Here is a 27,989-nt window from a genome sequence, read left to right on the forward strand (position 1 = left end):
CAAGACGGAAAGGGAGCCAAGGACTGAACTAAAGACTGACACTGAATATTTTACCCAGACAGGATCTTAAAAACAGATTAAAAATACTCCACTGTCATGTGAAGTGACAGCTGATGAGATGCCATGCATCATCTGGGAAATGCTTCTGCTCCAAATGCCATGACGCGCAATAAAAAACAATAAAGAAAAATAAAAAAGGAGAAGTTTCACAAAACAAAAGTTTTGCGACCCCTGCCAGGATGAGAGGGTTTAGATAACAGATGGACACATGAAATATATTTGAGTGTTTTCAGGCGCGTACCAACAGATTTCATACAAAACAATAGCGGAAATCTCAGCTACATTTGACATCCAGTTTCCTGTCACGGTTTGGTTTGTGACCCGACTTTAGAAAAACGTGAACCACTTTGTTCGATGGCGCTCGAGAAAACTCAAGTTCGGTTTTAAATGGCATGCCGTGATCCTTACCCTCAACCATTTCTGCCAAAATTACTGAGTCACAGCCAGAACATTGGTGTTATTATCTTTAATTATCATACTTTTTAAACCACACGATAAGCCTGTAATGGGAGGATTATTTGGGAACATTTTTGGTAAATACTTTAAAATCTTTGCAGACATTTGGGGTGAAATTAAACTATGTTTCAAGGAAGCTTATTTATATCTATCCAATAATGTGGACAAACAGCAGCTTTGATCTTGGTATGAACCAAAAAGGTTACACTGCTGCTGGAAGTAAAACATTAATAATATATTGAAGAGTGCTTACTTCCAGGCATATAGAACTGGTGTTCGAGTCTATGTGGTTGACCTTTTAGCTAAATATCAAGAGGTCAAAAAAACAAAAAGAAACAGAAATGGCAAGTCATGCAGAGTACCAACTTGTATGCTACTACAATTATTATCTTGGCTTTTAGAATCTAGTTTGAGAACACTGCAAGAAAAAATTGATCAATTTTGGGTTTCAGAGGTTCACTTTTTAATATGTAGATTATAAGTAGATTGCTTGTTATAAACTTACTTTATGATATCGTGGTATATCTTTCAAACGTAATATAAAAATAAATTATCTGTGAGATTTTTTTGATCACCTGACCTCATCAGAATATCCAACAACACAGAAATATGGTGATATGGAATTTAGTGCATAGGCATGACATGGTATGTTCATGAGTATGAAATGGAAAACAACAAAATAGTGATGCAGGAGTAATTAAAATGAATAGTAGGTGCAAATGGCTGGCTTTCAAACAAAAAGACCCAAAACAAAACACACAAAAAAAGACGAGTTCTCTCTATTTGCAAAATCAGAGGGAGTGTCTGCTGAAGACACGACTGGACGGATCTCAGGCCAAATGAACCTTCCTGACGGGACGAACAGGAGCAGGGTTTGTTTTTAAAGACCAAGGCAGGAGTAGAATCACAACCAAACCAAGCAGGTACACGGTACTGCTGCCACATTCAACATAATTCATAAAAAAAAAAAATTCTGAATTGTACCACTTCCAAATGTGGCACTAAATCGGATTTGTTTCAGATCGTTTCCAAGCAGTTGAAGTCAGAACGGTCGTGACGCGTTTCATTCGACCGACTTCTGTCGGATAAAGTCGCATCCCTACAGACCTCTCCAAAGAAGTTGCAGCCAAAGCTCCGCAAAAGGTCATTACTACCAGTTGTACCTTCTTTATTTTCTTAGCTTCCTTCATCTTATGGTCTTCTGACAATACTGTCGGCTCCCACTGCTCGACAATTGCTTCAAAAATCAATCCATTATCACGTTTACGTTCTTTTTCTGTGCATGCGGGTCACTTTGGAGTCATAAATCGTTCACCCACAAGTCTGATTATGTGTGGCTGCATTTAATTAGTAGCAAAAAAAACAAACAAACAGGTGTCAGCAAAAGAAACAGAGTCGAGCGTCAACATCTGCCGTGTGAACGTAGCCAATGAGACGCCTTGAGGAGGTTAAATGATGTGCAAACCTTGTTAAGGCAACGCAGGAGTTCCTGGAGCAGTAACTGCAGTGAAATTTGGCTTGCATGCCACACTCTTCAGATTACAACATGTGAAAACTGTGTTCATGAACAGTTTCTGCAAAACCCAGGCCATCTACAAAATTCCAAATGCAAATTTCTCAGTTCAAAGTTAAGTGGAGTTAACAGCCGAACTCAGCCACTTCGACACAACTTAGTTCCAAGTCTCATTTAATTTGGTAAGCAATTACTGCTCAAAACATTGGATGTTTTCTTAATTCAGATCATGCGCGTAATGCATCGCACTGATGAAAGGCTTTTTAAACTTTAAATGAGACATTCTGAAGCAGTTAAGAAATATTAGCAAATCTCACACCATCCATGACCTTGATGATTAATCACTTTTACACAGACTCATTCAGCTGTGTCTCTCTACTGACAAAGACGTGGCTGTATGTGTGAATCAGAGAGGAAAGAAAAGAAAAATAAGGAAAAACCAGGCAGATGTGTGCAACTCGCAGACATCAGCCAGATATCGACTGCAGCAGAACTGACAAGTATCAAATGTGTGTTTGCTATTTTCCTCCAGTTACTAAATGGCCCTTGGTGGAGTTGTAAACAACCTTCATTTATTCATGCCTTTGGCCTGGTTTCGGTGCATCGTGTCAAACTCGATGGAGTCGGAGCGGTGTGGCGCCGCAGTCGAAAACTTTGGCTCGACCCAACGACGCTCTTTGAAAGCAGCAGACGCCGGCGAGCCTTAACGAGTCTGGAGGTTTTTCAAAGTTTGGAGAAGTGTGTCACCTGCTGTCGAGATGGCTGAAGTCCAGCAGGTTGAACTCCCGGTTGTCCTGAGAGTGATAGATCGTGTCAACGTCCTGAAACGACAGAGAAGCAAACAAAAGTAAAAAGACAAAAGTTTTGAAAACAGGGTAATTGAGACATATGCATTCATTATTATTATTCCCTCAGCTCCTCTGCAGTGTACTCTCTAGTTTTTCATTTTTATTTTGAGTGCCTAGAGCAGTTTTCTATCCTATCAAACACAATTTTACCATGGTCTTTAAATCAGTCGTTACATTTGGCGGTGTGGGCAGGTGCCAAGTCCTTGCGAAAAAAAAAACAAAAACAAAATCTGCATCTCAGCAAAGGTTGTCAGTCAAGAGAAGCAGGAAGTTCTCAAAATCTTGGACTGGACCTCAAGCAGCATTGATTTTGTTCCTTTTCATTCTCCCCCCCCAGACTCTGGAGTATTTATTTCCAAATGAAATACAAAATGTACTTTCACCCAAAGGAGAGGGAGAAGTTTGGACTGCTAAGCAGCAGATCAGCCTTTTTTCTATTTTGTTCCGTTTATTGAAAGTAAGAAGAAAAATCTCCTAAAAATTCTTTGACAGGCTTAAATCAGACGCGGTTAATCCTGTTCCTTCTGCGCCAGTTTCTATAATGTTTTCCTTTCACTCAACTTTCTATTAATATTCATGGGTGCAGCACTCTGAACACCCAGTTTCTTTAGTAGTGACCCTTAGTTGTTTATTCTCCTTGCAGAGGATGTTGTGTTGAACAAAATGTAGTCATATCATATCTGCATTAGAAATCCTTGGCATTGTGTAGTTAATATTAAATACAATGGTAATTCAATAAGAGGGATTCAGGTGTGGAATAATAGTTGTGAAAAGTTGAAACTGTTTTTTACTTTTTAAATTAGCAAATTATTTAAATACATTTTTGTCTACTTTTTTTTTTTTTTTTTTACAACAAATACAATGAGATTTGATTATTTGTTTCTTTTTTCACGAGTTTGACTTCAGACTCAGCTGAAATTCCTAGGAGGAAAATATACGGGAAAGATTGCGTTGTTTTGATTTTGATGACGCTGCGTGTTTAAAAAGTGAAAGATATTACACAATACTAGAAAATAAATTTATTTACTTACACTTTGTGTTCTTGCCATTCACAGGAACTTAAATACTACAGGTCTGTTTCTGTACTAGTTATGTCTCTTTTTTTATGTTTTTCAAGATTTTGTGCTCTTTTTCTTTTTATGACTTGTGTATGGAAAGGTTTAACTGACCAACACAAATAAACATAATATTTAAAGTTTATGAGAAACAAAAAAATCAAATGCATCACTTCAAATATAACAAACCTATACGAGTTTCAATATTTTACCGATTAGCCAATAACGTAAATTCGTCTACATTTTGATGATATCCAAACTCATTGAGGTGGATCTATTCCATCAATATTGATCGTATCAAAAAGGAATCGAATTAGCATCAACATGGCCATCTCACCCACTGGACTTCTTCTTTGCAGCCGATCCCGTTGTAGTCACAAAGGGCAGCGTACGTCTCAGAAAAACCGCCTGGAATGACGAGATGCGTCCACAAATCACAAACAGACGAGGTGCAATACAAAAAAAAGCTGGATAGGAATCTGAAGCTTAAAAGAGATAAGGTGCATTAAAGTTAACGTCAGAATGTGTGAGGCTGAAATTAGGCTGCGGTGCGGTGAGTTGAAAGACGACAAGAAGATCTTCAAAGAGCTCTTCGTGTAGATTAAGAAGATTACAAGCAAAAGAAAGAAGAAGAATTTGGGCTTCTCACCCACTTATGGAGAAGTCCTAAAAAGTTTTTTTTGTTATGGTGTAACTGTCAGAGCGGGGAAATGGACTCTCAATTGCAGACATTGTTGATCTCCAGTTACGTGGGCATGTGCGTGCAGAACTAACCACAGGTTTTAGGAGCCTCTAACGACGATTCGGAGTTGGGTGAAAACTTATGGCTGCCATCAGGCACATCTCCCTCCGCTCGGCAAATCGGAGGACTGAAAGGGAAAAAAGAAAACAGAATAAAAATCGTTCAGCCGCACACAAATCTACAGGCAGGTCATGTCGAGCTAAGCTGCAACTTAATGTTTAATACCTGCAGCGGAAAAAAACAAAACAAAACAAAAAACAAGCAGATGTTGAGTAGATGTTTGTTTCTCTTAGTTACTGTCCTGCAGCCATGTGTTGGCGTGAAGAAATGTGGTAATTGCAACAAAGGAAGAGATGAGGTTTAGATTTCTAAGAAAGAACAGAAATAAAAATGTATGTCTGGAAATGAATAGCTGGGAATGTCGAAACGTTTCACTGGCTTTAGATCCATCTAACTACTTATTGTGCCAGAAAAATGATTTTTTTCTCCTCTACAAATATCTTCACTTTGTTTTTGCCAGTGTTTCAGCTGTTTCACCCAAATTCAATCTGCCTTTTAGTGACATTATATTTAATTTAGCCATTGACAAGTAATTCAATCTACAAACTATTTTCCCACAGGTTTTCGGCTGTATTTCACAGTAAAGACCCAACTAGGTATCCCCTTGCCACATCCTGTCAAACAGTTAAAAACCGGGCTGACGGTTCAAAGGTGATAATAGTTAAACAGTTAAAAAGCCAACAACAAAAACTAAACATTATTGCAAATTAACAAACCACTGAAACCAGGTTAAGCGGTAATCAATCCAACGGCTCGTAAAGCGCCATCTAAAACACCCTCAGTGCTTCAGGCACATCTAAGCTGACACAGATCGCTCCCAGCAGGAGCTGCGAATTAAAGACTTGTGGATTTAGTTGCAGGTCGGACAAAGTGAGCAGACCGCTCTGCAAATGACTCCCCTTTTTTTTCCTTTTCAAAGCGGCACTCAAAGGCCTGGCACAAGACGGCTTTCAAGCTTCGGCGCAGCCCACCCGTTTATTGCTGGGCAGGCTTCTGCTAGCAATAATAACAATGATGCATTTCTCCTTTCTGGCAGAGTTCCACAAGCGCACAAAGAGAGCATTTTAACAAAACTACACAAACCTACACGGCTAAATTCTGTAATATTTTTTAAGGTTACTACAGAGCCCTGTTTGCACCGAGGAAGAGGCTCATTTGCAACAGGCTCATTTTTGTTCATTATAGATACTTAAGTCCGAGCTGAGATGCATCAAAAGCTTCTACAAAGTCAAAGCTGATTATGACATTGTGCGCTGGTCATGAATAAATAAAAAGCAGAAAGGAGAATTTGATTCCGGAGATGCTGGTTGGCAACCTAACAGCAAATACGTCTGATACTGTTGTTTCTTTTCTGAAAACTGACACTCAGTATGCAGAGATCTATGAGAACTGGGGTTTTAAACCAACTAAATACATCAAACACACCATACTGTACTGGAGAGAACATGACTTTTATTTTTGCACAAATGACACTAGGTCGGGTTCTGGAGAAAATTAACATCCAGTGCCTTGCAAAGGCAATACATGCCTAAAACCTTTTCATATTGCTCAATCTTCAAAATATCGTATTGAGATTGTGTGTGGCAGACCAACAAAATGTAGAGCCAAGTTATGAAGCAACAGGATACAAGGGTTTTCTTTTTCTTTTTTTTTAACAAATTACAATCTGAAAAGTGTGGTGTGTGTTTGTTCTAAAGCCCCTTCAGTCAATACTTTAAAATCGCCTTTTTCTGCAGTTGCAGCAGGAGGTGTTTGGGGTACCTCTCTTCTAGCTTCGAACATGTAAGTAAGTGAAGTTTTTGCTCATTCTTCTGTGGAAAATAGCGAAAGCTCTGTTAGTTTGGATGGAGAACGCCTGAGGCCATCAACTGCCACGTCTTTCTAAGAATTCCCAGAATGGATTCAGGTCTGAACGTAGATTGTACCAGTATGATATACTGAATTTGCTTCATCAACACCATGTGTAAGGTGCCATTTAGGACTCCTTGAATAATATATACATATATTTTTTTTAGAACATGGAGAACCAATATTTAACTTTAACTTAATAATAGAATCAATTGGAGAACCAATATTTAGTTTTATACCTCACTAATCTTTTTGTCTTTCTTTTGGTTTGTTGTTGTGCTTGTATTTCCTTCTAATTCATGTAAATCAACCGGAACTGCCTTGTTGCTGAAAATGTGCCACATAAATAAAATGACTTTACCTTACTTGAAAGGTCAAATCGAGAATGGTACAAATTTTGCCTGCCACAGCAAGCAGTTGATGCAGACGGAGATTTTTATTTATTTTTTTTCTTGTTCTCAGATTTTAACTGACAAATTTAAATCTTCCTTAAATAGATTTTTTTTTCTGGCTGCTGAGAATAGACTTTGTGCCATCCATTTCCCCTTTCTTCCCACAATCATGCACTACTTTGTGGAAAATGTCAACAACACACTTTATAGCTTGCGATCATAACGTCACCAAATGCGAAAAATTTAAAAAAAATAATAAGTAAGAATCCTTTTACTGGACGCACACAATGTTTGGTTGCATCTGCTTCCTTTTTTATGAAAGAATTACGTCATGCTGTTGAATTCAGCACACACCGCGCTGCACAAATCCTGTTTGTCAACAAACCGCACACACCTGACCACATTAGCGACCTTAATCCTTACCTTATCACCACAATCATCATCGGGCGCGAGTTATTTTTACACCATCTGCGTTTTTCACTTCGGCGCAGCAGAACCAATCAGTTACACGGCTGTGCAATCAAACCCACATCATCATCTCTCCCTCTGTTCTCTCCGCTCTTTAGTGTCTTTAAATGTGCTCACTGGAAGCGAGCATCTGCCAGGAGCCGGATGAAAAACAGCCGTTTAAGTGAGCAGAACTGGATGGCCAACAAGCAGGACAAAGTCAGATCGGTTGAGTTTGAAAAACGTCGAGGAACTTCAGAGACTGAGAATCCTAAAATACACAGGACAAGAGGCCAGTTCAAGAATGGCTTCTTGCATGTAGAGTGAAGGTTTGCTGCTAAGTCACTGCCCGTGGGTTTTACGGCTGCTTTATCTTCCACACATGAACTGCTTCAAAAACAGCAACTGCTGCCGAGTCCTAACATGTACCGAGGCAGAAATAAAGCTGATGCAAATTACAGCGCCGATAAAAACAAATCTGACGACTAAAGAAGAAAACAATATGACGATGCCGACTCGCCGGCACAAAGACGAGGGTTGTTCGTCTTAGAAAAAAAAAAAAAACAAACACAAAAACATTTATTTCTTCTCCTTCAAGACTTACGCATAAATGGAGTTGTTGAAGACGCGGGAGAGGGCGTAGTTGATGTGGTTGACCATGTGATCCAGCTGGTCCTGGGTCTGAAGGCGTAGCGAGTAGGTGGTCTTGTCTGTATCGATGACCACCTGCATATAAACACGAGATCAGTTTTTCTCCTGTGACAAGTTACACTTATTGGATGGTTCACACACAGGTGAGCTTCTGACCTGGTAGTCTGGATAGGTGTTCATTGCTCTGATTTCCAAAAAGTTGAAAGTGACTTCTACCTGAAAAAAGAAAACGGGAACAAACGATCACTTTGGTTTTAAGTGATGTGCATAACGTACGCACATTTAAAAAAGAAAGAAAAACAATCTGCTACAACATTAATTAGACCCTGGAGTTTAAAAAAATATTCAGATGGGGTTAAAACAAGAGGTCACTGCCTGCTGAATCCAGAAAACAATGAATGCAAATTGACCCACAACAATTTCGGCTAAGTCTAGTCTCACACCTTAAATATCTATGATTAAATTTACATCTCATTATTTTTGTGCATAACTTTTTACATCAACTTTTATTTTAACACAAATTAAATCAAGAATGTATTTCTGTTCAAAATAGGGCCAATTTACAGCAAATGTCATAGTGAGGCTCTTTAAAAGTCAAACAAGTGCAAATCAAATACAGTTCTGTAATGTATAAAGTCATTTCACATTGGCTTCCATTCAAATTAAAGCCAAGAAAACAATTAGATTCAGATCAAATGAAAAAGGGGAAGTTGGGTTTATGGCAAGAGACATGACCTTCCAAGATCATTTGTTCTTAAAGTTCTTCATTTGTGGTTGTTTGGGCTGCAGTCAGCATCCTCAAGGGTCTTTTTAGAGGGTTGCCATTTAACCTTTTGGGCCCATAGCCTTCAGTAATAACTATCTTGATGTGTCTAACCTTAGAAACAATAACTTATTGCTGCTCATGGCCAACAGATTCCACAGGAAAATGGCAACCATGATGAGTCCACAACTTACAAGTGATAAGGTGAGTAAGATAGGTCCTGAAAGGCCGGCTGAAATACAGGAAAAGAGTCCAATGCATCAACCCATATGCTTTATCAGTCATCCATTAACCCACTGAAAAAAGGAGATAAAAGCCACTGATGTGAAGACGCGGAAGGTTCTATCCAAACTCTGGCATCCTGAGATTGTATGCCAAGCAGATGAAGGACTAATTTGAGGACTAATGAGTGTCAAAGTCAATATTCAGGGCATAACAGCAAAGAACCAGGAGTACATCAGGAAGATGGCACCCAAAGATGAACTGTTAAGTGAATGTAACAGGCAGCAGAAGTCCCAAGAATAAGAACAGGACCAGACGACACCATCAAAAGACAGGCCTCTACATGGCACCAACAGGGTAAGGGAGGTAACCAATGTTGAAAAGTCGCACCAATAGCGAAAGAGCCCTGGACTGATGGACAACACAAAGGCACTAATTATTGCAGCAGGTTTTCAGCACAAAAATGGTAAATGTCTGGGTTCGTCACATCGTACATGAATCAAGATTCAGGCAGAGCAAAGATGACCCAGGAACTGATCAGCACATAATAGCTGGGTTTAAGACAGTGGCAAAGACTTCATGGATCCCCAATGAAGAGTAGAGCAGTGAGCAGAAACAAATTAAGGTCTCAAAAAGTAAATAGAGAAGCTGTGGAGAGTCCAGGTCTCATCGGTGCCAGTGATTATTGGTGCACTATGACCCTGAAATTGAAGAAGTTGCTGCAATAGATTGCACAAACAACCTTTAGGATCAGCTGAGATACTGCACAGAATAGGGAGCTTTACTAATGTCTAGTTTCAGTTTTAGACTTCATACTGAGGGAAAAAATGTAAACTATCTGGATTAACAATTTACATCAAAAGCAAGGACAAGGACCAGGAAGAGGAACAAAGATTCTCTTTATGCCTGTTTCTGGCTCACATACCCGTTTTATTGGGAAATAAAAGTTTGATTTGCCTCAAGAATTCTACAGCTTTTTTTTTTTGCTTTCAATATTTAAGATACCCTTAAAATGCCTTATACCAATGGCCACATATCGCTTTTACGGTCAGTATCATTACATACCATCATCGGAGTTGTAAATATTACTTCTCCCTTCTCTGCTGAGGATTCTGCTTTGCCTCTGCATTAGCGTGAGCTCATGTCTGGCAAGCAAAAGGCATTACATTCCACTGAGAGCGAGAAACATTTACCTTGGTGGGCACTTTGACAGCGAAGAGATACAGTCTCCATGTTGCCAGGACCTGAGGGGGAGAACACATTTATTTTTGTTTCTGTCACTGAGCCGGCAAATGCAAGATGCAAATCACAGCAAACAAAAAGATGGCACGGCACAAAACGTCGCACAAAAAGAGCGCGAATCGTCTCCGCAGTTCATCCAAATGTCTTCGCAAGTCGAACGGAGCACTCTAAACATTAGCCTGCTAATGGCGACGGGGTTTGGAAGAATGTGAAAGAAATATAATGATGAGCCTGCGAGTCATGTGACAGACTAATTTATTTCAGTAAGTTGTGTTGATGGAACTAAGTAGCAATTATTCAACATGTGCCTCATTGTGCGAGAGAGAGAGGAAATCATAAGTGAAACAGGAGGGAGATGGAAGACAGACGAAAAAACAAAATATGCTTTTTGTTGGCAAAAAAAAGGGGCATTACCATTTTAAAGTGTCTGGGGTAAAACAGGAGAAGCAAAACGAGAATATATTAATATTCTGCCCATCCTATTAATCTCATTTATAATTCAGAAATCCACAATTAGCATACCCCATGTATGCACTGTGCATCTCTTCTCCACTCTAACCCTCTCTGTCTATTAGTCACACTTCCTCTGTATCTTTTCCAGTCTAGCGCTTAGTTCTCTTTCTATCTCAGTTCTAATTCTCTTTCTTGTTTCATGTCAGTCCATTGGATTTTTTTTTGTTTGTTTTTCATTTTCTTGGCCCGTCCCTAATTCCTCCCATCTCCGTGTGCCACGCTGTAAGTCCTCTCTGTCGAGTTTGTGCCCAGAACCCCCGACACCTCACTCCATCCCCTTGTGCCCTCAGCCCTTTCCACCCTCCGCTCCCTTCGCAATTCAGTTTTTTCTATTCCTTTTCTGCTCTGTCGCTTTCAATTCCTCAAGGCCTTTCTGTGCTGAATGGCTAATGGCGCCCTGCAGAGAGGCGGAGAGAGGAAGAAAGAAAATGAAACGTACAGAGACAAAAAGAAAGAAGAGGGGAAGGGCAGATAGAAACGCAGAGACACTCGATTCTTTTTTCCCCCCTGATAATGGACTCTTCGGATTCCTCTTAACGATACCACATCGTCTCCCGGCAGAGACAGCGTTACACATCAACACCCAGTGTCTTAAATATACAGACACGCATAACAGACTCCAACGGAGTTCTGAGACGAAACAAAAGGGAGATGGAATAATACCTCCCAACAAAACGGGAACAAAACCAGAAAACGAATGCATCTTCTCTGAAGATCTGAAGTCAAACAAGAAGCTTGAGGACAAGTCTAAAAGCGGCTGTAAATCCAGAGACGAGCGGCGCCCTTCCAGACGGAGCCGAGCCGAGACATAAACAACTAATTATAAAGTGACTAATAAAAACCTTCAAAAGGCCCCGCAACCTGACAAAGGGTCTCCTCGTGTAAACAAAGACATCAATAATGCAAGCTCGCCAAAGGGCCAGCTGGAACCTCAGAAGCGAGCTTGTTCTGAAGACTGTCCCTCTCTGTCATTGCCTAAGCAGACAGTGAAGTATCGTTCATTGTCAGTTTAGGCCCCATTACGGGCGAACGCAGCAAAATTATTTTCACTTAAGTTTAAGAAATCTTAAGCTGTTAGCTTAGCGTAATGGAGACAGCGAGCAGCAAAGACAATTGACCTCCTACGCATACCATAGTTCAGCTAACCTTCCAGGAACCTCTAACACAGCAGCGCACGTCAATCAGACAATGAACTCTTTATGTTCCTGTCGCGTTAAGTATGGTGCAGGCAATGATACACTATCATTAGCCCCATAGTAACAACATTTATTTGATAGAAAGCAACATTTGAGTAAAAGAAAGCAGTAAATGTAATTGTTCTCCATCTTGGAATCCTGAAATGTACTGAACAAAGAACGACTTGGGCCACAGACTTGGCGTTAAAAGCCCAGGTTGCATCAATGTGCGCCCCCCTACAATAAGCAGGGCACCTTAGGCTACAGAATGTCAATCTGACACTTGTCAAACAGCTGGTGGGTGTTTTTTTGTGTTAAATAAATAAATAAATGATAAAACTTATACGAAGAAAACTTATAATAAAAGGTGAATAGAAGGTTGCCTGAGGTGACGCTGCGTCTGAGGCACAGATGGTAAAGCGGTGGCTCTGCTGCATGACTGATGTGGAAGAGGTTCAGAAAAAAACTGATACTCTGAAATTCTCAGAGTGCGAATATATTTGCAAACTTGAAATAAGACAAAAAATAACTTACAAGTAACTTTTCAGCAAGAAAAAGAATGGTTCAAGTAAAATATTTCTAAATAATGATGAAAAATTACTATTCATCCATGAGACGTCTATGAGAGACTTCTATGATCTTCCACCATCCATCCAGCTGAGGAATAGCTTAAAAAAAGGATCAACTAATCTGAATGCTCACAAGGTGACCTCACCTGATCACTGAGGCACTGAACTATGACAGCTTCTACACTAAAGATTGTTGCTGTGTACTGGTAGCTCTAGTGAGTGTTCACTGATTGGATTTTTGAATTTTAAACAGCCTGAATAAGCTGAAAATCAACTTATTTCTCAGTACATCTCTGAGTCCTTTTTGGGGGGGGAGGGTAAATCCCAGGAAAATTTCTTAAGAGCAATTTTGGTGGGGGTCAGCGAAGTTACAGTGAAATGTAATGCAAGATATGGTTTAAAACGTTTTTAAACCACATTCAAGCTGCAAGACCAAAAATGACTAGCAATGCACATCAAACGTGTTTTTGTCAGTAAACAAACTGTTGAGAAGTAAAACTAAAATTAAAATGTTGCTTCTATACAAGTTTTGTTCAGTCTGACTGATCTAATCTCTGCAACACCTTTAGGCTCTAAATAAAAAAGTTTTAATGAGTAATTGCTCTTAATAAAATTCCTCATAAACATTGATTTATTGAAATGGCTCCCAATACAAGTTATGGGCTGTTTAAATTATAACTTATTCAGTTGCTTTATTTTTAAGCCTTGTTTTTGTTTTGTCATGTCGTGGGTGACTGAGAACAAACAAGTAGATAGAAATAAATATCTGGGGGAATATCATAACTTAAACGTAACATTTAAAGCACCAGGGTTTATATAGAAAAATATTTAGATTTTATTTTGTGGTTTTCAAGGCTCTACGTTTAAGACAGTGAGAAATAAAGCCATAACTTTCTGTTTTTTCTATCTGTTCTCGGCTCCCACTCTGAGCTGGGTCCACTTGCTCAGCCTTTCCCTCCTGTTTCAAATTCTTCTAATTTAACTAAAAGTTGAAGAGTTAAATATGAATGAGATGTTTGCTACCTTTGACAAAAAAGCTTAAGTCTATGAAAGCAGTGTAGCAGTTTTGCTAATGAGGCAGCTTATCATGATTCAGCAAAAGTAATGAAACAACGAACTGCAGTCTGCTCTTTATTGTTAATGTGTTTCTTCTTAATGAGCAGTGAATGTAAATAAAGTGTGTTGCATGTCTTTTGCTTTAAGTATTTACTTAATGCAGGATTGTTATTTGTGCTGCAGAGCTACAGCTAACTGCTAGCTCCTCACTTCATCAGCTCTGATTAGCCTGTGTCCTTCAGCGCTGCTGTTGCTGCTCCCACCCTTTGCACTGAACCATTGTTCTAACAATGGTAGGGGAGAACCTAAAAAGTTTTTTTTTTTTTTCTGAGATAAATGGCAGATTTATTTTGTTTGTTTTTTTGTTTGTTTATTTTGTCTTTTCGTATTGATATTATGTAGATGCAAACGTTTCTTCAATGATTTTTTTGGGGGGGGGACAATTCTAGACTTTTCCAGACTTTTCCTTTTGTCATGCATTGAGGGTGGAAATCGAAGGTGGTTCAGATGTGTTTGGCTACAGATAACCTAGCTAGAGATAAAGTGGACGTGATTGACTAGTCCACGCTGAACCTGGAATGAAATCGGTGAAGGAAGGCGCCTTCGCTGGGTTAGAGTTGTGAGTTATCTCTGGAAGTCTGTATGGATTCAGATTCTGATTTCCATAGGCGTAAATCCCGACCCCCCCGGGATTTACGCCTATGGGGGGTTGGAATTATAATTTCCCTCCTTATCCATATTTTATACTTACAAATATGAGTGAGTTACGCAATAAAATCTGTGGTAGAGTCACCCTAAGGTATACTTTTTAGATGGGTTTATAAGAGGATTGTTGTAATTATGCATAAAGATTATGTCCTTGGATTGGGAGCACCCACTTATCTTTGGATAAATGAGTTGTCTCAAAAACACAAATTAAGCCACAAGAAAGAATATCCAGCAATTTATTATTAATTAGCCCTGCCAGCCAGAGCTTAAGACAAACCCCGCCAGTCGAAATCAGACTATTTGGCCTACTTGTTGCATTCTTTCTGCCAACACTCGTCCTGTAGAGCTCAATCCAAAATGTCTAAAAAGCTGCTCAAATATTGCTCTTATGCCCCTGGAATTGCTGGAGATGAGATGGTCAGCTTCTTTGATGTGGTCAGCCAAGCAGCCAGCAAGTGACAGTTTGGGAAAAAAAAAAAAAAAAAAACCCACGGATGAAGGAAGTGGCAGGAGAAAGGACTGGAATGTAAAGATGACAAGATGAGAGGTACAGAGGTGCCCTTGCTGTGATGTGTGAGTGTCAGAAGCTCCAGTTCAAAGAACCAACCAGCCAGCCGGCGAGCCGGACCCGGCAGCAACGCCGCGAGAGCGGGACGAGGCTTGTGTGTCACTCAGGGGTGCCTCTGCGCCGCACGCACAAGAGAGCAACTTTGTCTCTCTTTTCGCACACACACACACACACACAAACACACACGCCCACCCCACCCCCCCCCCCACGAATTCATGAGGGAGGTTCAGAGGGCGGGGGCTTATATTAATCTTAAGCTGTCAGGCTCTTGCACTTCAAACGAGATGTGGTGGAAATCAAAGCATTGCACTGGATCGTGTGTGATTGCACACGGGCGCGCGCCGCGACGTGACGTAGCCTCTGAGGAAACAAGCAGGGGGATCTGTGCCAGATTCGGTCACCAGTGATATTTTTGGCCCGTCCACAAGGGCATCTCAAAAACGAGCGCACAGAAAAGCCCCAACACGCTCACATCGAAGCGGACACATGCTAACATGTCGCACATTCATGAGACTGGAAAAACTAGTCATACCCCATGGACTGTTTCATATTTTATCACGTTCCAACCACAGTCTTTGATGCATTTTAGTAGCATTTTACATGTGACAAAACATTAAAAAGTAGTTAAAAAAATGTTAAAATTTAAGGACAAGTGATATACTGTAACTAAACATGCAATATGAGCTAAAGTTAAAAGAAGAAAATATATACTGTAGACTTAAATCAGGCATGAAGGTGAATAATTTGGTCTTAACTGGTTCTTGTGCTGAAACAAGAATAAGCCATTGTTGAAAAAAAAAAGAAAGAAAGAAAAAAGAAAAACTGCACAAGCTAGTAGCTAAGTAACTCAATAAATTAAGTCAGCTAAAAAAAAAAAGAGCAAAACCATGTTGTCCTTCAATCTGTTCATGATCGGGAAAATGAATATGTCCCTGACTCTGATGTATGACAAACAGATAAAACCAAATGAGAAAAAAAAAAAGAAACGTAGAGCTTAAAAATATAACAATGCTCTGGATTTTTTCAGAAAAAAAGAACTATAATCCAGAGCTTTCATACAAAGATGTTTTTTAAAAATCAAACTCTTGGTAAACTGACAAAACCAAGATTAAAAGAGGACAGGATGGAAAAAAGAAGACTGACAACGTGTAAACGTGGTGCAAGATAAACGCAGAGAATGACTGGGGTTAAATGGCTACCGACAGACGAGACGGAGAGAAGGACAAGTGTCTGGATTGAAAAGAGAGACGGGAAATGAATAAGATGTAGAGGGGGCAGAAACAGTCGGAGTTTGCCTTTAAGTCCTGACAGTGCACCCCCACACTCATTCACACTTTCTCTCTCTTCCCCTCTCCCTCTACCACGAGGGAAGAGAGAAGGTCAGCAGTCACACTTCACACTCACTCCGCCGCAGGCTAGCCAACATGTGTTAAGATAATCAAAGGAAATTTCAGTCCTAATTACAGCGCCAAGCGCTCACCACGCGCCATCAGATGGTAAATCTAGAGGCTTGCCGAGAAAAACGACTTTTCGGAGGCAATCTCGCAGGGACAGAGACGTAGAAAGAAATTCATGGTGTTGTTCGCTATCACACGAGCGTATTATATTTCAGAGAGGAGACTGCCAGAATGCGGGACTCAGCCAAAAAGCACGGGCCATGTCTGCATCAGAGCTTTGTGCTTCAGAGCCCCAGAACACAGCTGGAGGTCTCTGGGAAACTGAGTCATCTCGCAGGCTCACTTTCACCATCTTGAATTATGTAATTCACAGAGAGCGCTTTAGGCTTTATTTACTATCAGAGCGGACTTGTGGTGTGTCAGACGCGGTTTTTCTCAACGACGGCATAAAATGAGGAAGACCGAAAGCAATCGCGAACAAAGACTGCGGCGCTGATGATTTGGGGTTTTTTCAGTTTTTAGTGCGTTGAACTGGTTCGTTACAGCACAGAAAATGTGGGGTCTCGAACTCTATAGAGAACAGAAACAAAACGCAGACTTTCTGCAACAGAAAATATATTTCTGACACAGACTAGAAGCTCTAGCATTAACGACAATAGTAGCCAAAAGGCTCCTGGTAACACAGGAGGAGCCAAAGAGATCCACAGTTCAGGTTAGGTGGTGGCATTTATCGTATCGTTTATCAATTACTGTGGTACATTTCTTTTCCTGATAATATTTTGATTCAATGTTGTCACAACATATTCAAATTAATGAAGTTTAAACCCCCTAAAACTCGCCGCATTGTCAGGACTTCTATTTTCACGATTTTTAACCTTTCGTTCCATAAAGGTGTACCCAGGAATATCAGCAAATTTTTAAATTATAATTAAACACAGTTTCTGTGTGCATTTCAGCGATAAAAATCACTTCTCAACTTCTTTATGTGATTGCGTATTACAAATGGGAGTGTTTTTTCACGAGCGGTATTCGTGCTTGTGAGAGAGACTGTGACTGCCGTCATGCGGTCACAGTTGTACGGTTACCTAAAAATAAAAAAAGGTAGTAATAGTTTTTGATCTTACAGCAGTACCACAAACTATCTTGATAAATATTTAAGTCCATATCGTTCACACTTCGTTCAGGTAGGAGGATCTCAGGACAAATATTGGTGCACTCATCAAATTCGGTCCCATGCAAGTGTTGCTAGGCGACCTTACCTTTTTGGTTTAGCAACATACTGCCAAAAGCATGACGCTTTTTCTTCAGCAGACAGAGAAACTGGACAAACTGTTTTTTGCCCATCATGTAAAACATTATGTGTGGCAGAAAATTAACTTTGCTTTTTGCTCTGAACAAATCACCCCCACTGGGTTAGGGAGCATCATAATGTGGGATTATTTATTTTTATCAGCAAGGACAGGAAAGCTCATCGGTGTTGATTAGAAAATGGGTAAAGTTAAATATAGGGCAAGAAAACCTGCAAAAGTCTACAACAGAGGTACACCTTAAAGCAGAACAACAATGTTAAAACAACCACAACTGTGGAATAGTTTAGATCGAGGTATGTAGTAGAAGATTTGAAAATTGCTGTTCAAAGATGAGCTTCATCCCTGATCTCAGATTTATAATATAAATCTATAATATTTAGAAAACAAAGCATAATTTTTCCTTCCACAATAAAAGGCAATTATATTTTAGACACAAAATCCCAATGAAACACAGAGTTTTGCGGCAAAACGGGACGACTGTTCAAGGAGTTCAGGGCACAGCAAGTGGGAAAGGCACTGGCCGTCTTCCAGCTGGAAGACAAAGTTGCAGACAACATTAGACTTCACACACAAGGCAACTTATTCATATTGGCAGCCGGGCGCTTCCTGCTGACGATGCAGCACCAGGTGTCACTGGGGTGAAGCAATGAAGTTTGCAGGAGGAGAACGCTTGCTCAGAAGCAGGTTTTCAATTACGCAATTTCCCCGAGTACGAGCGTTGAGCTTCAACTTTCCAAGTTTCACTCGTGAACTTAGCTTTTTACAAATTACATCCAATCTGACTTACTGCACGACGAGCTCAAGTTGGTGGGACGCATTCAATAAGCAAATGAGACACGGCTACTGAACTCCGGCGGGAATCGTGTGGAAAAACGAGACATTTTCTGGACTTGGCATTATATTTCTGATGTGCCCATGAATACTTGCAGAGGTAGAGCGGCGAGGGGCGCATCCGCTATGTGGCATCTGTATGTGGCTAAACAAAACATCAATCTTATATGCATGATCCGTGAACACGCATTTTCCCAACCACTAAAAAACAAAAAGATACGGAGCAATGCCTCAGGAGTACATCTCGTTCTCCCGCTCGTGATTTTTTTTTAAACGAGATGTTCAACAAAACTCAGGAGTTTTGGGTTATTTGTCTTTTTTTCTTGTGAGCATGAAAACCTCAAATATGCATGAGACGGCTGGGCAAAAAAAAGAAAAAGATCAAGATTCAGATGAGGTTTGGCGTTTTTTTCCCCTTGCAACAATCAGGAAGCCCTCAGGCGGCTGTATGCTACAATTGCTCACCGTTTTCTTTATCGGCGCTAAAAGCACCAAACGCTGAGGCAGCTTTAGGAGCCGCTCTTGCCTATCGGGTCGGGTCAGGTGTCTTGAACAGCTTTGGCGAGCTGTAGTGGAAACAGCGCTTCCATGTGCCATTAAACATGTCTGGATAATGTGCTGCACCTTGTTGGAGGAATTGAAATTAAATAAAACTAAGAGCGCAAAGCAAATCAAAGTATCCCAGAAGACGTGTGCGCACCCTAGAGATCGTCTGAGAAACTCATCGTTAAAGCACCGCTCAACAGATTTCCGAGCCTCGCTTTCCGTGTACAACCCAATTCTGAAAAAAAAAAAGAAAATTTATGTCATTGTTGATAACCGGAGTCAATGCTGGTCTGTTTTAAAATCTCATCCCCTGTTGTGGCGGTGGCATCATGCTGTGGGGATGCTTTTTGTTCTTTTTGTTGTTGTTGTTTCTGACCCATTTTCTAATAATTTTGTGTTTTCCATTTTCGAGTTGGAGTAATTCAGTTGCAGCTTTTACATCACGTAAATGCTGCAATTTCTCTTACAGCATTTAAAGTTATGGCATCTAATGTGCCGTAAATGTACACTATGGATACGTGATATTAGAAAATTATGCAGTGGCGAACATTTTAATCCAATAGTTATACGATATAGTTTGGGATGAACATTTTGCTGACTCCTTTGTCTCTCGTTGGTCATTTTAATGCTCGCTAAATGCCAAACTCCCTCGGTTGACCTTTCGTATCACAGACACCATTGTCCACTGTGGGTCTCTGCTGCAGGGACTCCAACCTGGTGAAACATATTAGTGACATCGAAAGTGTACATTTCTATTTTGACGTGGTGATTATATATTTGTGTACATAATATGTTGCTTCTATGTGGTGCCTTGTTAATATATCAAGTGTCATAAGTTGTGTTTTCATTAAAAATGTGTGTAAAACTTTGTTGATATTCTGCTGGTGTCAATAAAACACAATTTCGCAATTGGGGTGTTTCCATTAAATAAGAAATGCAATTAAAATCACAATGAATAAGTTTGTTAATTCGGTAAGTCTTTATCAGATGAATTGCAAGTAACTGCGTTTATGATGCAATTACTTCTTTTTTTTTTTTACATAAAAAAGCTACAGCAGGATAGCTGTAGCTACCCAAACATGTTCTGGGTAGCTTTTTTCTTTGATGAATATAATTGTTTGAAAATTTGTTTGATATTTAAGAACATTTCGCTGACATTTAAATTTATCAAAATTTTGGAAACATTTAACTGTAGGTGGGTAAAAAGCAGTTTTACCAGGCTGTTGAGAAATCATTGCTTCCTGGAGGCGTGGACTGTGCTACAGTTTTAAATTTTACCCAATCGCTAGTGTTTGGTCGTGATGTATGTAACCAGTTCACCGCTAGGCTTACCGGAAATTGTGTCCGTTGTAAAACAACGGCCTATAGAAAAAGTGTGGCCAACCCGAATGAACGGCTTTCTTCACTTCAAGACTATAATTTGAAAACTTTGCAGAAAATCAATATCCATCGCCCCCAACTCTGACTGGCCCGGTTAAAATTCAACCAGAGAAATTGAGCTTAATGAGAGAAATTCCAGACAGAGCACTGAAGGGAATGAGAATTGGGCAGAATTGGGTAGGAAGGCAATGGCCGCGGAAATTAAAATGCAACAAAGAAGCAAAGACAGAAGAAACCTGTAAGAACAAAATTACTTTTTCAAAGCATTGTATTTTTTATTTGTAACTAACAATCTGTAAGATGTGTTACTTTCACAGCAGCAGAATAGTTTTTGCTTTTTTGTTCTTCAATTTCTGCTGAATTTCTGCAAAATAATAGTAGGTTTACTCATGATAACGTGAGAATCTTGAGCTGCCTCAGTTATTCTTCTCTCTTGGTAAAAAGATATGTGCAAAAGCCCTGTGACCTTGTGATATTGCATTTCAAATGACTCAGTCTACCTTGTGTTTTTATTGGCACTGAGCAATAGCTTTTCAATTTCTATCAAAGGGCTCGATTTTTTTCCAAAGGTTTCCTTTTTTTTTACCCAGCAACAACACTAAAATGCATTCCATTTACATCGTCATAGACATTCCTTGCCGCAGCCTCATTCAGGCTTTCGTGGTTTCGTTTTAGAGGCAATGTTCGGCCATGATTTCACACGGGTGCACGTTTTGAAAGGTGCCGTTGCTCGTCAACATCTGTTTTTGAGAACCACATGAGGTGATTCAGTTAACAGATCCACTTCCACACGGGACAACAAACAGCAATCCAAGTCACCAAAGTGCTGCATATTTGTCTGTGGCTGGATGAGAGGTTCCTACACAGACAGGGCTTATAATAATAATAATAATAATAATAATAATAATAATATCACATTTAATTTACAGTAACTTTCAGAACCAAGGACACTTTTCAACATTAAAAACACAAATTAAAACGGTAATAAATGTCTGTAAAAACACAAAACCATGAAATTACAAAAAAAAATCAAAGTGAGAAAGCTTAGTTTACATTAGACATGTAGAAGAGGGAATTCAGGAAAATGAATGTTTTAGACCTCCTGTTTTTGGGGTCATTTAGGCAGGATGGCCCCCTGGGAAGCTTCACCACTGTTCTGCGAAAATAATGGCTCTCACTGTGATTCGTTTGATTTCCAAACCCGTAGAAAGGGTCTGCATCCGTTTCCAGACTTCAAGAAGTCAGTGACGTTGCTTCTCCTCAGTTCTTCAGTTTAATTTTATATCAGCGCTTGATGTGTCACTTCTACCTACATTTTCACCTACTTCAGTCATATTTCACATAGGGCAAGATTGTGGTATTTATTCAAGTCAATTGGTTTACATTATGTATTGTTTTATTAATGTTAAAAATTAAGGTGTGGGGGTGGGAGGGGAGAGAAGGCAAATCAAGACAGCAATGGTTCACCAGAGCAGAAATCTTTCCGAACTAAATCCTGGAAAAGCTCTAAGATGAGCCGAAGAGTAGAGCAAAAAAATACAACACGGAACTCTGATTCTTGTGAAATTATATACAAAGGTTATACAAAGTACCAACAGAAGGGATAATAACAATTGTGCTACAAGTGATTTTGTTAGAAACAATATTTTATCCATCCTGCTTTCCCTGCTTTAATCTAACAGATATTTTTAGACTGTGGGAGGAAACTGGAGTGCAGAAAGACCTCTGGCTGGCATTTGAACCGAAGACCTTCTTCCAGCCAGGCCAGAGTGCTACAACACTACCTAACACTATCCAGCCCAGGAATTCCTGAGCATCAGGTGTTTTCCAAGTTAAAGGTGGCATTCTAAAATTTTTCGGTGCGAGACGTTTCGTGCATAAAAGAGGAATTTATTTTCAAACTTCCCCCACATCTTTGCCGGGCTGATAACAAACGAAGGCAGCGCTGCGTCATCGTCTACAGGACGAACCTTCGCCCATTAGGATGAAAGTTCACTTTCACTGCAAACATCTCATTTCAACCGGTTTCAGCTTGTAGAGTCCAGAAAACAGGGAGCCACTCACATTTATGAATGATTTATGTGCAACAGGGGGACTTTAAAAGGCAATTCAAAGCCATAAATCATCATTACATATTACACCCACCACGAGTTTCATAAATTACAACCCTGCTGTAAACATCACGCACACACACACCCACCCTCTCCCCCCACAACCACACAACTATACAGTCGCTGAACATCCAAGCATAACTAAACCTTCAGACGGAGGAGTAGCACTTAGCCGACCTCGGCTCTTTGCGCCGAGTTCTCTTGAGCAGCTTCTCTGCGTTAACTGTAGAACCCTGGGCAGGGATGAGCACCCAAGTGTGTCCAGGACTGTCGAGCAGTGACTCGCTCAGCAAGTAATTGGCCTATTATTGGTGAGAGCACAGAAACCGCAGAGTCAACAGAGGATGAAACGGAGCAACCGATCAGGATAAATAAGTGGCGGAAGAGCCAAATCGGCAAGTGGGGCATCACAACACATCAGAGATTTCCTCCTCACTTTCTCTCTCTTTCGTTCTCCCTGCTCACTCCATCCTTCATTCACACTCCTCCAGTGGGAAGCCCTCCCCTTTTCCTCCATCATATTCACTACCCCTCTCTCCCCCCACCTCGCCCTCTCTGCCTTTGAAGATGCTTTGTTTTCTTGACTTGCCTCTAATCTTCAAATAGGGTGATCTAATAATGGCCGCAAGAGTGCGTGTGCAAGCGAGTTCTGTAGCTCTGAGCCTTATGTGTGTGTGTGGTGTGTGGGAGTGTGCGGGGGGGGTGTGCATGTGTGTGTCTATGTCTAAGCGTGCTGTACATGCCAATATGCACGCATGTTGTGTGTTTGGATGCGATAGATGCACGCGTGTTGATGCGTCCCGACACGTTGCCCTGGGTGCTGTTTGGATGTCATGCTGTGCCCTCCCAGGGTCTGTCTGAGGTGTGTGTGTGTGTGTGTGAGTGTGTCACAGAATGACGGCTGGTACAGTCAACACACAATGACAGTTGGATATTAACAAACCTCCAGAGGCGAAAAGGGGGCTGGAAGAAGGAGCAAAATTTAGAATAAAGGCTTAATGATATACATAAACCAGAAGCATAAAGCACTAATCTATTTTACTCTACCGCCATAAAAAGTAGGGAAAAATGGGAGATGTCGTAATGATGACTATGATTTTGACCAGTTCATTTCAGTTCCACATGCGAAGAAGGTAAAAGGAGCAAGTTACTGCAGCCGTTTCCTGCAGGCTTAAGAAGAATAAATACATTGTAAAGGAAGAAAACCTCCTGTGGTCAACATTTGGACTTATTAAAATTGGAATTTTCAGTGTAGTTTATTGGGATGTAATGTGGTACACGTACAAAAACTTTCACGGAAGGAAACGGTGCTTAATATTTAACTGTTTTAGCTTTTTATGTGTGAATCACATCGGTTTTTAACTTCCTAGGTCACGTACACGTCTGCAAAACGCCGTACGTAACGAGTCGACTCCGTTAAACAGACGCTCCCTTTCACCGCTTGCGATGTTTCCGAGATTGTGGGTATTTGGTGCACGGCGTAGGCTGAATAAAGCTATTCAGCCTTCATCCAGATAAACGCATTCATTAGAGCGAAAAGATTACCTTTAAAGAAATAGAGACCTTGACAACGAGCTGGAATGAATTCAAATAGTCTATGAGTTTTCCCTCCTCCCCTCGCTTAGCAGCAGAAGCGGCCAGGGTTTATTTGGATAGTAAAAAAAAAAAAAAAAATCTTGTAAGGCAAAGACCTAATTGAATTGCTTTGGATGGTAAGAGGAGCTCAATACCCCTTAACAGGTTTGAGGGAGGATGAAGGGAAGGAGGGGAAGGGCATGAGGAGAAGAAGCACAGGAAGTAAGCGTGGTGGTGGAGGGGAGATGACAGGGTGGAGAATAATCGAGATGGACAGATAAGGAGGCAGGGAGGGAAAGAAAATAAAGAGAGGGGGTTGGGGCTGGAACAATAAAAATATATGCCAGAATGGAAGACAGATAATAGAGATTGAAAAAAGAAGAACGTAGAGAGCGACTAATTCACTTATCAGCATGTGCATCTTGCTGTCTTCAGGGGGAGGTAATGAGCTCACTCCTGTGCATAACGACACCATGTGAGTAAGCGATCGGTCACTAACGCCGTTGACTAATTGTCACTGTCTCATAAACAGCGGTGGCCTCGGCGCCGGCGGGTTCCTCCGGAGCGTCGCGGGCTGCCCACGGGCCTTCTGGCATCCGCATTTTCTTTACTTTAAAACAAACTCAACAAACGCCACGCCAGCACACGACGTCTGGGCTTAAATGCTCTCTCTCTCACACACACACACACACACACACGCATACCACTCCCGCCTGTGGCATTAAGGTCATCCTGCCACATCTAATAAACTCTCAGCAAGAACTCAGTAGGCAGTGGCATGGTGTCCACTTTGCTCTGCTTAGGCGGCATCTGTCCTAAGCCTGATTTGCAACGCGTCTGTCGGAAGTCTCGCGAAGCAAAGCGCAATCTGCGACTTGTTACGACTCCCTCCGTTTCTTGGAGTTCGGTCCGACTGAAGCGCTTAAATGTCAAGTTGTTGGGGTTTTTTTCCCCCTTCCAAGCTCAACTACCAGTGTTCACAAATATGGTCTCTGTTGGTGGAAGAGAGCGAAGGCTCTTACCAGGATTCTGTCCTCTGACTTGCCGCCTCTCGTCTCCTGCTTGATGGCTCGCACAAACTTAACGGGCTGTTTGTCCAAAACCTTCCTGATGCTCTCTGGGGGAAAAAAGAGACAGAGAAAGAGAGAGAGAATATGAAATCAAAGTGATCTAAATGAATAACTGAAAAGACAGCTAAAGGGTTTCATACAGAAAATGTATACAATATAAATATACAGCCGGGGCCAAAGAATTAGTGTAAAAGCTTTTATAAATAAGCACCGTCTTTATTGATAATCAATATTGGTTGAAGTCAAAACGCTGCTTGCCAAAATATTGCTGTTTTTTTACTTTCTGCTCCCTGATGGGTCCTTACCGAGTCGTTTCCCCACATGGAGCGTAAAGACATTGAAAGTTACTTCAACCACAGAAATGGTGAGTTTCCCCATTCATAAATGATCATTATTTGGTAATGAGTGATTAAAGCCATACGGTTCAAGGACTGTTCAGAATCAGTCCCAAAGTTTTGATGTTAGCCTGCATCATCTATTCCAAAACCAGTTTTCATGTACGCTTGGTGTCACTGTCTCGTCAGAAATCCCAGCCGTCAAACCCAGGAGACAGGAAAACGGTTAGCATTTTGAGTAGCAACCCAAGAACCATTAAAACTCGAGCCTCTAATGTACTGGAAGCTGCTGGAACACCAGTATTGCTGTCAACATGGACCAAGAAAGTGTGAACTGGGAGAGAAGTCCATACACCAAAACCTTTGAGTTTGACAGTGATTGACAGCTGCTAACTGACAAAGAGTCTCCTAAAGGTTTTATTGTAAGAGGAGCAGGGGCGCTGCCAGAAATCTTGGGCCCCATGACAGAAAATTTAATTGGGCCCCCCGTTTGCACCTGCTGTTACAATTTCTTGAGTCTATCTGAACCATCAAAAGCATCACAATTTCAAAGGCAAGCAACTGCCTTGCTTTCTTTGGTTCAAGACTGATAGTAGCACAATATTTACTGCTCATGAATTTTACATGCAACAGTCCACATACAATGTACAAATAGGTTGCTTAATTTTTTAAAATTAGTTTTAGATTACTGAAAGGTCTCTCCCCACCAGCAACAGACACAGGCCACGTGCAAAATATACATAAAGCAATCAAAAAATGATATGTAGTTGCATTTTATTCAAGCTGCGATATAACTTTAATTAAAAAAATACTTTTTTGTGTCATGACTGTTTGTTATGAGACAGATAATCTGTGAAAAGATCAATCCCCTCTACCTTCTCCCTGAGATACTATTGCTGGCTAAAGATTGTAATTTACAGCACTAAAACCCACCTGATTGGTTGTTTCCAGACAGCACTGGAAGAAGAAAGAGGGATTTAATTTTTCTCAGATAACTTCTCTGACTGTCACGACATGTTGACAGTTCTAGCAAATATGGGAATTTTTTTTAAATAAAAGTTGCATACTGCAGCTTTAATTTCACTTATGAGGGGACAGGTCATGAGGGATGTGGGAATAGATGTCTGTAATCTAAAGGCAAGTTAAGGTAAAACTGTGTGGACTGGCTCCAGTACAGACAGGAGGCTGTTTTGTCATTATCATTTTATAAAGATTGTTTGAGTTTCAGTAATATATTGTCAGTGATGCATTGTTTTTTTGTGCAATTGTAAACAGAGCAAAGAGAGAGAAATCCCTATAGATTCCCTGGAATGATGCTAACTAGCTTGTCATTGAAAACAGTGTTTCTCACCTTCTTCATTGGGGCAGGAGAATTTATCAGGGACTAGAGCTGTTGTTGACTGACTCACCTGCTGTTAAGTGTGGTAAAAAGTACAGGTACAAGTTAAATATATGACTATCTTGGTATTTTATTCCTTAACTCATTAAATGCTAGTGAAATGGAAGCAAACAGTAGTCTGTAGCTAAGCTAACTATGCTTAGCTACAGATGGTTGATAATCTCATACAGTGCCCACCTGTCTTAGAGAAAAACTGGGTTACAAATTGACACTCTCGTCTTTTTTTCCTCTTGCTTTCTTTTTTTTTTTTGGTTTGATTTTTTTGAAAACCTGACTTTATAATTTTTCTTAGCAGCATAGTAAAGGTCACAGTTGTTCTTGTTTTCTACTGAATGCAGCTGAACACCGTCAAGCGCCAAGCAGGAACCAACCATTTAACAGATCCAGGGGGGTTCAGGGCAAATATGAATGTCTGCTTTTGTTGGTCTGGGAGAGGTAAAATTTCATTTTTGCTGTTAAAAATAACTTTAAAAAAAACATGATATGATTAATTTCGTAATTGACACTGCCCTATTTTTTTTTTCTATTTCTGTGAAGAAAAGAAAATATTTTGTGGGGCCCCCTGTCGGTCAGGGGCCCTAGGAATTGTCCTAACTTTTGCCCCTGAAGAGGAGATATATATATGTAGCCATTTTGCAAAATGAACAGAATGTTCAGCGGTCAATGTGAGATTTCCAAACCAAAGAACATCAACATGGCTGTGCGTTTGCACAAATAGTTCATTATTTGTGCAACTAGTTCACTTGATAAACTGGATATGACAGTGGAGTGAAATAACTACTGGAAATTCTTCAATTTCAGCTCAAGTCAACATGATGATTACAACTGGTAGATGTCCCAGCAGGTTAACGATCTTAAAAAACACATTAAGATGGTAAAGCAGGCCAACATTAACCATCTGGAGAGGCCTTCTCATAGCACCAACTTTAGTCAGTAACTCAGTGAGAATACTTAAAAAACATATTTGATTGGTCAAATATTCAAAATTGCACCAGAAGTAAAAGAAAAAAAAGAAAAAAGTCAGATGTCGAAATTCAACTTCAAGTGACCCTAATGACCTGTCCAGGGTGACCCCGCCTCTCGCCAGGAATGTTGGCGAGAGGCGGGGTCTGTACACCCTTTAAGGGACAAGGGTGTACAGAAGATG

General features: G+C 40.4%; 1 protein-coding gene across 4 annotated transcripts in view; it reads right to left on the reverse strand.

Annotated features, from left to right (window-relative positions):
• Positions 1-27,989, reverse strand: part of carmil3 (capping protein regulator and myosin 1 linker 3) — a 114,244-nt gene that overhangs the window by 79,884 nt on the left and 6,371 nt on the right. For all 4 annotated transcript variants that reach the window (XM_032565975.1, XM_032565977.1, XM_032565979.1 and 1 more), the window contains exons 2-8: positions 25,061-25,155; positions 10,251-10,301; positions 8,229-8,288; positions 8,026-8,147; positions 4,707-4,801; positions 4,270-4,340; positions 2,777-2,850 (exon numbers count right to left, since the gene is read on the reverse strand). In XM_032565975.1, the coding sequence (XP_032421866.1) occupies positions 2,777-2,850; positions 4,270-4,340; positions 4,707-4,801; positions 8,026-8,147; positions 8,229-8,288; positions 10,251-10,301; positions 25,061-25,155 (568 nt within the window). The remainder of the gene's footprint in view (positions 1-2,776; positions 2,851-4,269; positions 4,341-4,706; positions 4,802-8,025; positions 8,148-8,228; positions 8,289-10,250; positions 10,302-25,060; positions 25,156-27,989) is intronic.

The sequence above is a fragment of the Xiphophorus hellerii genome, chromosome 6 (genome assembly GCF_003331165.1).
Source record: "Xiphophorus hellerii strain 12219 chromosome 6, Xiphophorus_hellerii-4.1, whole genome shotgun sequence".
NCBI classification, from domain to species: Eukaryota; Metazoa; Chordata; class Actinopteri; order Cyprinodontiformes; family Poeciliidae; genus Xiphophorus; species Xiphophorus hellerii.